Here is a 12223-nt window from a genome sequence, read left to right as displayed (position 1 = left end):
TATAACTTTTTTTTTTTAATGATGTAAGATACACGATTCTTCTTGGGTTGTCTTAATCCTATTAGAAGAAACTCTTTAAAAATATTTTTAATGAAAGTAAAGTTCAGCTTTGTTTTGACTGATGTGGAGGTTTTTCCTTTTTTTTTTCTGAAGTTTTTTCCACGTGACCTATCGTAACTTATACACCACCATAGATGAATAAAGATTTTTAAAAAATCTCCTTTTTCTCATTTCTAACAATCAAATATTCTTTTTTTCTTTAACAATTTTATTTTATTTTTTTATATATTAGTTTTCCCTATTTCTTCTCGCACAATGTTATATTACATATTCTTTATTATTTCTTTCTTTTTTTTTTTTTTGTTCAATCCAATGTACATCAAAATGTATGTTATTCCTTCTACTCGGCTCTGCTATACCCCTAATAATAATTGTAATTAAAAAAACTTAAGCAGTAAATCAGTGTTAAAAACAAATAAATAGAAGAACCTAATAGATAAAAACAAAGTGATAAGTTAAAGATAAATAAAATATTAAAAATTTAGTGTTTGTAAACAATTTTCAAGTATTGAATGGACTGTGGAAGTGACATTATACTTACTCCAAAGTAGCTTTTTATGTTCGGATAATCTTATTTTCCTTATAAAATTCACATAATAAATTTATATATAAATCATACAGTAAATTTCAAATCAGATTCTAAAGGACTAAACCACCATTATTTTGAAATTTTACATAAGATAAATATGTAATTATTAAAAAAGTTGTTAAATAGATAAATGTTCAAATCTTTGAATTGTACAGAGGTGTATATAATATTTATACACATATAAAAGCATGTATAGGTGAGTGCAGATATGAAAAAATAAAAAAGAGAGGGGGTATATGAATGTAAAAAAATACAAATATAATAAAAATATAGTAATTATGGATTTAAGAAATGATAGGTTATAAGCAAACAAATTAAAATTGAAAGTTAATTAAATTGGATTTAATGTAAAAAACTTATTTTTAATGATAAGGTGATAACAGAGTCCGAACCTGTTGAAGGTAGGTTCTGTTATAAATAATGTTTGTAAGTGGAATAAGAGAAAATTATTTGTGTGAAGAGCTTTTAAATTTAAGATATAAAAAGTTATGTAAGTAAATAATAAATTTAAAAACATTATTTGAAACTGTTATGAAGTTATTTTAATATTTAATTTATTTTAAAGATATGACATGGGTAATTAGCCTGCAAAGAAGTTTTAAGGTATTGCCAAAAATATCAGTATGTTGTTAAGGAAACAATGTAATTAATATAAAAACAAAAATTTATATATATATGTATATATAGTTGACCGTAAAAAGTGATGTATAGGAAGATGATCAGGGTTGCGGTCAAAGGAGAAATAAAAATAGTTTACAACTATTTATTTTCCGACGTTTCGCCCCACTTTGTAGGGTTTCATCAGGGCTGTTCAGCGCAAACGGGTGAACAGTATTCACCTGTTCGGGACTCTTCACCCGTTTGCTCTGAGCAGCCCTGATGAAACCCTACAAAGTGGGGCGAAACGTCGGAAAATAAATAGTTGTAAACTATTTTTATTTCTGCTTTGACCAGCAATCCTGATCATCTTCCTATACAAAAATTTATATAGGTTGTCTCCTTGAAAATGACCTAAGGGCCGAAACCTTGGAGAGTTTTCTGAAAATAAACGTTGAGAGATTATTGGATCAAAATTGTTTATATTAATAATGAAATAAACCACTCTCAAATAACCATTATAATAAATTATTTATACATGAATTTATTTTAAAAAATCATAAATTACTAACATTTAATATTAATTTTTTACACTGTATGAGGCAACCCGATACAGTTAAGGTACAAAACAAGATCACAAACTTTTGAACTAGGTGTTTCTCTCTCTCCTTATAAATGTTATTCACAAGTAACTCCAACTGATTCGAACAATGGAGATAATATAAAATATGAAAAGAGGCGAACAACAAACAAGGTTTGACAACTTGAATAAACATCAGCCTTCTTGAGCTCACGTACCAAGTGGAAGTGAGAGGATATTGGAGACTGCCTCTGGAACCCGAAGACAGATGGCGGTATTGGGTGTCTAATGAAATTTCCGAAGGGTAAGTAGAGGAGTGAGGAGACTCGAATAGGACTTAGCATTCACTTTGAAAATTCATCTAATACATTGTAAAATTATTCACTACGATCGAGTAAATTTATATATTTATGCTATATTTGATCAAAATTATTATACCATTTATAATATAATATTTTTGATATTAATAATCAATTGATAATTGTAACTAAGGGAATGATCCCAATTAAATAAACAATACATTATACAACGCCCAATTTGTAAGAGCAATGTATAATATGGTAATATAACCGTCAATACACATTATGCATTACAGCATACAGTATTTACAGTCCTGTCGAATACTAACATTGCTATTTCTGCAAACTGTGATCAGCATAAATTGTAATAATATATCATGGCATTTTATTTATATAATTATGGAAAAAGAATATATATTTTTAATAGTGTAATAAACTTTTTTTTCAAAATTTATTAATTGGCATTTACAACTGTATTTACATGAAAATACATCTAGTATATTTTATGTTAGATTAGAATGGTATGATACATACATGAAGATCACTCTAATAGCATTTCTACATTAAACGGTCTGGAGACCATTTTATTTTCAGGCACCTTGGAGGATTGTCAGGAGTGGAAGGGGAAGCAAGGTTAGAAACTAGTGGGTTTGGTAGTAAAGGCCTTTATAGATGATTTTATTTGTGACGAAGTAAAGAGTATTGAGGATTTCACGAAGGATTTCCGATTGTAAAGATTAGATAAGAGAGGATTCGAAGATTTAATACAGCCCCTAAGCTTGTACCGTATGTCCAGATAGGTCTTATCATAGTCATGTAGATCAGTCTTTTGTACTGGATTGGAAGTTTTGACGGTTTGCTAGCAAGTGTTGTAACAGTGTTCAGCGGTAGTCCAAGATAAGTGATCTGTTGAACAAGGGTAAGATCAACGTCATTGAAGTATGTCAGTCGGTAGGTTTACGACGAAGGGTAAAGGTTATTTGATGAGGTAATAAATTTAACTTTGAAATAATTTATTGGATTAATTAAAAATTAATGAAGGTTTGCACCTTTGCTACATTTTGAAATAAATTATTTAAATAAATAAAATCCTTGATGTTTATCCCATATATGAATCATATTCCACATACCATATATCATATACCATACTCCAATGATATATATCATATTCCAAGGATTCTCAACCTTTTTTTTTTAACTGTGTTACATTTATCTACGTTAATAATAGCATACATAGGTATTAAGTTTAAAAAAAAAATATTACTTAAGTAATGTAAGCTTTACTACCCTGATAATAACGTATACTACAGTAGACCTGATAGTACTACTTCACTGCCTTGGCAGTTAATGTCATCGTAACGGAAAGAATTATACAATTCTACTATAAACACTTCAATTTATCATTCTAACTTTATTATATTTTTCAGAAAAAGGGGACTTTATTTACTAAAATTTTAAAAAGTAAAATAAATATTTATTGAAAATTACAACAGTATAAAAAAAAATACAACAAGTAAATGTGATAACTTTTTCAGAACATTAATAATATTGGGAAGAAACCGCCTTAGGATGGTACTTTAATCATTGTTTTAAATTAGAAGGTCTCTATATTGGCCTTATCTGCAAGGAGGTGAGAATCAGATTTTCACTTGATTAAGGGTACCCAATTTATGAGGCTGGGAGGGCTCCAGAACCCACAGGACTCGCGGCTATCGGTTCACGATAAATTAAATGGATATTTTAATAAATTTGTAAGAAAGATGGATTTGCAATTCGTAAGAGAGAACAAATGATATCTCAGGCATAACTTGGCGTATGCTGAGGAGCAGCAGGACGAGGAACCTTCTGGGAGAAATTAGTTGTGCAGAGCTCTTCGCATCCTTTAGGCTTTAAACTCTATGCCACTATTCTAAAATCTAATCACACCCACCGAACCAACGTGTAATGAGTAATGGACAAATGCCTGATTTTTCGGCTTTCATAAATTTAATTCTCATTAATATTAAGAAACTATTTTAGGAATTAATATTGTATACGAAAATAAAAATATTAAAAGGAAATTGGCCCGGATGTGGTCAAAATAATTTATTATTTGGCAAGGTTCCGTCCCACTTTACTAGGGCTAAAGAGGATACAAACAATTAAATGTAAGTAAGATAATAAGATAACATGAAAAGCTGTGTTCTGGTTAAAAATGATGTAAAATGTGTCATAATTAATATAAAAATTAACAAAGTAAATAAAATAAGATGTACAGTAAAAGGTATAAATAAAAAAAAGTATTAGATTTATAATGAAAAGGGAAATAATCACATTATATGAATATCACTGCAGTACAACGTGGATGTGATGAATTATAAATTAAATGAATTATTTTTGGATACAAATTTGGTATTGCCATTTGTCCCGGTAATTTGTTGATATTTAAACACTGACCAGACCGACGCCTGTTGTCATATGCAAACCGCTTTTCATCGCAAGTGAATATTATTTAGATAAAAGGCTTGTTTTTTGTGTCTAGTAAAAGCAGTGAAAGCTCCTTAAGCTCCTTAAGTTCCCATAGATCTATCTTTTTACTTTATCAATGGTCTTCAAGTGTCTCCAAACTGTTGATAAACTTGTATTCAGTTGTATAACAAGTTCTTTAACTGTTTGCTAACGGTTTTCTTCCCCGTTAGGCCTAATTTCATCATCTTCAATTGCTGTATAAATTATTTTAAATAAATTCACACAAATTTTATATAATTAAAACTGATTTGAGCTAATTCATAAAACACCTGTTATAAGAATTGATTTCTGATACAATATTAAAAAATTAAAATCTATACCGCTACAACCCATGAAGGTTCAGTACTTTATAAGGAACTTTTTTACTCAGGGGTTCAGTACATTGTAAGGAAACACTGTCACTAGACCAACGATCCTGCAAGGAGATGATTCGGTCAGAATCACGCTCGACCGCCAGATTTTTACCCAATTAAGGGTACCAAATTGAAGAGGCTGGGTGGACCAGGAGGGCTCTAGAACCCACAGGAGTTGACTCACGGCTACAGTGTAACAGAAAATAATTTTCTACCCAGCCGGATTCGAACTCGGGCCCTTGGAGTTCGCAGCCACTGTTGGAGTTAGCTGGTATAATACTATATAGCTGGTATAATACTATATAGCTGGTATAATACAACTAACAATAATGAATGCTAATATATTTTGTGACTATGGCATCTATTTATAGATTTTTTTAAAGTTTAATTGAATACTAAGCAGTTTTTCAAACTAATTATTGATAAAATGTTATATTTTTCTTTTCTACAGAGGAAATACCAAGTGGAAAGGTTCTCCAAAGAGAAGTGCAGCGAGGAAAGGAGTTACGGAGTCATGGATCTCTTCAGGACTCCCAACCTAAGGAGGAAGACCATCATCATAACCTTCATATGGTAATGTCATCATCAGGGCCAATTCTTTTTGTAGTAAATTCCTTCAGTATAAAACAATTAGAACAATAAGAAATTTTTATTTATTTATTTAATACCAGAACGGCCTGGTGGGCCTTATATAGTTAACTTAAGAGGTACTTTTTTTTTTTTTTAACAATTGATAATGGAGGGGTATAGTCCCATAAAAAATACACCCCTAACTACATACAATGTTATAAATAAACAAAATTAAGATAAAATAATAATTCTTAATAAAAGATAAAAGTAAAGTTAATAACAAAATAAATAATACTTCTGATAAAAAAAAAAAAAAAAAAAGGAAAGTTAATTTATGAAGAACATATAGAGGGAAAAAAATAAAATGAAGTTTTAGAGAGACAATAAACTGATAAATATAGAACTTATAACAGGGTGTCCTGTAGCAGCCTTCAGTCTTCGGGTTGTGGTTGTGTTTCCCAAGTTGTAAGTTACTGCTCCTTAAACTGTGTGGAACTTCATGAACCATTTTTGACGTAATCCTCTATTGTCTCTATTTTTAATTTCCGATGCCATTGGAAAAAGAAATACTACTTCTTATATGTATAAGCTTTATTTTTTTTTTTTTATAAATAATTTTAAAGACATTTTCATGATTTTTTAACTTTCCCTAATGTGTGCACACAGTTAGTAATAACCCTTTGATTGCATCCCAAACTCTCCAGTCCCATATCACAATCCTCGAAGAATGGTGTCGAAATTGGAGGATAAAAATAAATCCCAACAAATCACATTTACTCTTCGTCGTAAACCTGCCGACTGCCCTACAGTATACTTTAATAAAGTAGCTCTTCCCCCTGTAGAACAGATTCGTTATCTTGGACTACATCTTAACAAACGACTAACCTGGAATCCTCACACAAGACTGAAAAGACAGGAAACTGCACCCAGATTCCGACTATTACAGCACTTACTAGACAAACGGTCTAAACTTCCAACTCATTACAAAAGACTGATCTACATGACAATAATAAGGCCCATCTGGACATACGGAGTTGAGCTTTGGGGCTCCACTAAACCTTCGAATTCCTCTCGTATCCAATCTTTACAATCCAAAATCCTTCGTAAAATCCTCAATGCTCCCTATTTTGTTACTAATAAAACCATCCATAAAGACCTAAATGTTCCTTATGTAACCGATCTAGCCCGAACCCGATATTATTCCTTCCATAATAAACTCGCTAACCACCCAAACCCACTCGTTTCTAACCTTGCTTCCTCTTCCATTCCTGGCAATGCTCCGAGGCGCCTGAAAATAATGTGCCCTCGTGACCTCATATTGTAAACTGTTTTTAGAGTTCTACTACTGGGTAGTTTCTCTACATCCTGTATCATATCATTATGTCATTATGATCAAATTTACTGGTTGTATTTTTTTATACAGTTGTAAATATCAACAAATAAATAAAATAAAAAATAAAAACTATCCCTAACCTATATAAGGGGTATATATTACGAAAAACCATTATGATTAGATATTAAGGCGAGTACATGCCTGAGATGTGACTGTATCTTTTACACTTAAATCGACTTACAAGAAATGCCACCCTGTTAAATCGATTTATCACATTTTTTTTCCGATTTCCTCCAAAACGACTCTATCGGCTTTTATTGAACTCAGTGAAGCAATGAGAAATCAAGTGATCTTAAATATCAGCCAGGTCTCGTCCTTTTTTATTAAACCGGTCTAATCAATGTAAAATCATGTTGTCTTTATTCCTTCTATTTGAAGAAGAAAGTTGACCGTATAAAGTAGATTATAGGGTTTTTATATACTTATCATTGCCTAGTTTATATTATAACTATTTTTATTTCTTCTTTTTATTCATTTGTATATAATTTTCTTTTTACTTATATTTACATGATTCTAATCCTACCTTAACTTACTTTTTTGTATCTTATTATCCTACTATGCCAAAATACCAGGTATTTTAAGTTGTTTTTGTATCTTTTAAGTCCTAAGAAGAGGGATGAAACATCGCTAAATAAATAATTGTTAACTGTTTTTCGCTTCCTTTTGACACCACTTCTCGACCATCTTCAACATTTAAAAAAATAATTTAAATAAACAAAAAATATATTTTAATATTTCTTCTATATCCGTCTCCAGTACAACTTCCATTCATTCATTATCGTAGGCACAGCACAAAGTCAGGACTGCTGTTAAAGGTACCCCAGAAGATATCATGAAAACATTATTAGGTGGTTTTCTCAACAAACCAATAAATATATATAGTTTGGAGAAGTATTGTCACCAAGAATTATTGGCAAAGTTGTCAAATTTGAAACGAGTGATGATTTCAACTCAAAGTAGGATAGCTGATGTAAGTTCTGTGATGCCAGATTTTAATATTTTTCCTCCATTTTCCTTGCTACGCAGAGTTGAATAATTTATTTGTAAATATGCACTAAATAGCCTTAGTATTTAATTTAATTACATTTATTTGGATTTTTATTATTTTCTTTAGCAATTTAATTTGTAGAAGAAAAATATCTATTTATACTTTTTATTTTAATATTTAAATGGAGGACTAACGGTTAACAATCTAAGGTCTTCAAATCAGTTGTCTAGTCGCCATTAGTAGTTTGTCTGATTTTGTTATCAGACCCTAACTGCATGATTTATGTGGAGTCTAACAATTTAATTTTGATTATAATTAGTATAATACAATCCATTGCGTTTATGAATACCACTATGGTAATTAATTTAATTCAAATTTGAATTTTGAATGCACTGAAGTATAGACGTGGGCCCACCAACTTTTGACCAATTTAAGAATTGCAGCGGTATTTATAACTACGAAGCAATCTTTACAGTAAGAAATATCTTCCTCTAACCTATTGGAGAGGATTATCCTTTCTTCAGAACCCTTCCATCTGGGCTCTGACCATTCGGAATCATGACATTACGATAATCAGACCAATTTGGACATATGGTATTGAGCTCTGGGGCTCCACCAAAGCATCAAATTCCTCCCGCATCCAATCCTTACAATCCAAAATCCTTGTTGCTCCTTATTACGTTACAAATAAACTCATTCACAAAGACTTTAATGTTCCCTATGTAACCGATCTAGCCCGAAGATGGCCACGGGACCTTCTTATTTATATTAATTTAAATTAATGTTTGAAGTATCACCGATGAGTGGTTCCTTCCCAAGATTTTCAAGTGTATATGAAACATACAACATATTTACTTATTGTACTATTTTGTACAGTTGTAAATTACATTAAATAAATTTTTAAAAAATAATTGAATTCAGGTCTAAACATTTCTAAGGAAGATCTGCCCAAATAATGTTCGTTGTTGCTGTGTGCTTGATTGGTTTTATGACTGGATTAGGGCTGTGCTTATTGCACAAGAGTTCAAATGAATTTTTCTAATTCGCTAGGAACAGAGGAAATGCCATTTCGTTGGAACGAAACAAACAGCGACCTAGACGAGGCAGATTGTACTGCTGCCATGTTCCAGTTAGAGCTAAATAGCACACGTTCATTCGGTAAGTACTAATCGTTAGGGTGAAACAAACGACTGTGTTCTACGTGGGCTATATTGAGGATAGTATCAGTGGTTTTTTTTTACAATAACCATTTAATAATGAATATTTTAAAGTACATATTTTATCATTATAGCATTATTGCAAATTTTTATATATTTGATGATGAGTAGATTGTTGACCTTACATAATGAAGAGATGATTGGGGCACGGTTCAAATTCGATTTTTCAACAAAAATGCACCTTATGAGGTCCAAATAATCAAGTCACGCAAAACGGTCAGTGTTAATAAACTCCAGTAAGGAATTAGGTCTTGAAGTAAATACGGATAAAATAAAATACATGGTTAGCAGAAAGTTTGGTGATATAAATATAGCAGGAAATACGTTTGATTGGGTAGATAAGTTTAAGTATTTAGGTTCTACGGTAACTAGAATAAACGAAATTGATGAGGAAATAAAAGCTAGGTCGAAGGCGGGAAATGCTTGTTATTTTTCAATTTCGAAACTGCTTAGATCGCGCCATCTATCGAAAAACTTAAAAATTAGTATTCACAAAACTATTATCCTTCCCACGGTTCTTTGTGGATACGAGACGTGGCCAATAAGGGATGAGCGCGCCTTGAGATTTTCGAAAATAAAGTATTACGCAAAATATTCGGACCGAAAAAGGATAAATTAACGGAAGAATTTAGAATATTACATAATGCTGAATTAAGGTGCCAACATCCGGTTAATATATTTCAAATTATAGCATTGCGGCGTATAAGATGGGCGCGTAAGGTTGTGGGGTTTAGTAAGAAGCGGATCCCTAAAATGTTAATAAACACTTAACAAACGGGTAAACGATCGAGGGTTAGACCGAAACGTAGATGGGAGAAGTGCGTTAAAACTGATTTAGTAGAATTTGGGCATCACTGGGAGGATGTATGCAGAGAGCATTTATTCTTTTCGGCATCGAACCTTCGGGGTTCGATAAAATTTCGCCCAGAAATACCATTTTATAAAATAGATTTTTTTTATTTTCTAAAAAGGGCTCTGAGCATTTTGATTAAGTTGCTATATCGGATTGCCGCCGGGTACTACCCAAGGTGGCATTATCAAGATTAATTCTCGCGACCACCAAGAAATAAATATTAATCACACTAGTAGAAATCGAACCCACAACGTCGTCAACTGATTGAAAAAACACTAAAATATTAAATGTGTCTAAACATGTTGATTAGTCTGATTTTTTACCTTGAAATACCTATAAATGCAAGGTTAGGTACAATCTCAGAAGAGAAGATCGTAACACCAAAATAATAGAAGGCTATCCTTCCCAGCCGACCCGCCCCAATGAAACCCTGATTCAGCGAAGTATTACATTACTTTTGAAACATTTACTCGACAGAGAAAAAGGAGGCTAAAAGATTAGTTAAATTCTGCAATATTTAAAGGTGGTTAAACGTAAAATCCTTGATGCTCCTTATTACGTTACAAATAACCTCATCCTCAAAGACCTTAACATCCCATTCGTTGCAGATTTGGCCCAAAACAGATATGCGTCTATTCATTCCAAACTCCTTAACCATCCTAACCCATTAATTCTTAATCTTTCATCCTTAACAATCCCTGATAATCCTCCGAGGCGTCTGAAAAGAAGAGGGCCACGGGATCTTCTAATTTAAATTAATTTTTGAAGTACCACCAATGGGTGGTACTTTGGACAAAGATTCAACCATTCCCTTTTATGTATATAAATTCATTCATTGTTCACAGAGATGGGTAAAAATTAGCTATACCTAAAACTAATAGCTAAAATCCATGGAAATTTTAGTATTACTTATTGCCGGGTCAGCTAGTAAAAATATAAAAGAATTTAATAATTATTCTTTTTGTATAGCGTTATTACAACAACCAGATTTTTCTTTCACTTAATCATGAATGATATATACAGTAAGGGGATTGTAATACTGAATAATAAAAAAATAGTTATTTAAATGTTCAATGATTGATTTGATCTCAAGGTAAGAAAAGTATGATGCGCGCACAAGATTTTTTTATCACTCGTGCGTGGATAATTTTTTTCATCAGAAGATTTTTCCAACGAGCCGATAAGGTCTTTCATTAAACGGTTCAGTGAATTTCGGCATGCGACCTAACTTTTTTTTATCTCGAAGGAAGGCATCACCGCTAAATAAATTTGTGGTTCCTAACGCATTATTGATTGATGATTCAGTTCCGGACGCTCAAATATTGTCCTAATATATGTCATCTCTAAAACAAATGTTATCCATTTTTGACATTAACCAATGCAAATATTTGTCTTTGATTAATTATGGTTGGACTGGTACGGCTCAGTGTTTGTTTATCTTTGATTTCAAATTATTCAATACCAGAGGCAGAGAGGGGTAATTTGGAAATTAGGGAATTAATAATCATGTGTTACCCAGAAGTGGCCAATTTCTCTTGTATAAGTATTAACATTGAACTGTGTTATTTCAGATTAGTATATTTAGGGAACTCACCTTCAACCGAAACAATACTTTCGTATTTGAATAGATAGATATTTTTCTATATGAATAAATATTTGTAATGATAAAATGTAAATGTGATTAGTACTTATTTTATTATTATTATTATTATCTTTTTTTCTCGCAATCGTGGGTTAAGGGAGACTAACGGTCCAACCACCTTCATATTTTTATATTTTTTTCAAATATTTCAAAAAAAAATTTTAAAAAGTTTTGAACTCCCTAACCACTCAAACCCATTAGTTTCTAACCATGCTTCCTCTTTTATTCCGGACAATCCTTCGAGGTGTTTGAAAAGAAGATGGTCTCGAGAACTTATAATGTAAAAATATTTTTAGAGTGCTAACAATGGTTAGTTTCTTGTATGATTGTACCATGCCATTATGATTTTCTTAAATTTACTCGATGTATTTTATGTACAGTTGTAAATATCAATAAACAAATTTTTTTTTTTAATTATTTATTTATTGTAATTTACAACTGTACAAAATAATACAATAAGTAAATATGTAGTAAGTTTCATATACACTTGAAAATCTTGGGAAGGAACCACCCATTGGTGGTACTTCAAACATTAATTTAAACTAGAAGGTCTCGTGGCCATCTTCTTTTCAGA

General features: G+C 31.5%; 1 protein-coding gene across 1 annotated transcript in view; it reads left to right on the top strand.

Moving 5' to 3' along the window:
* Positions 1 to 12223, top strand: part of Balat (Beta-alanine transporter) — a gene marked incomplete at its 5' end in the record, with an annotated part of 205896 nt that overhangs the window by 156010 nt on the left and 37663 nt on the right. Inside the window, 1 exon segment of the mRNA XM_067050159.1 lies at positions 5438 to 5559. Within this exon segment, the coding sequence (XP_066906260.1) occupies positions 5438 to 5559 (122 nt within the window).

This window comes from Halyomorpha halys, unplaced genomic scaffold, assembly GCF_000696795.3.
Source record: "Halyomorpha halys isolate HHAL.00 unplaced genomic scaffold, Hhal_1.1 Scaffold501.1, whole genome shotgun sequence".
NCBI classification, from domain to species: Eukaryota; Metazoa; Arthropoda; class Insecta; order Hemiptera; family Pentatomidae; genus Halyomorpha; species Halyomorpha halys.
This window is presented reverse-complemented; position numbering and strand designations above follow the sequence as displayed.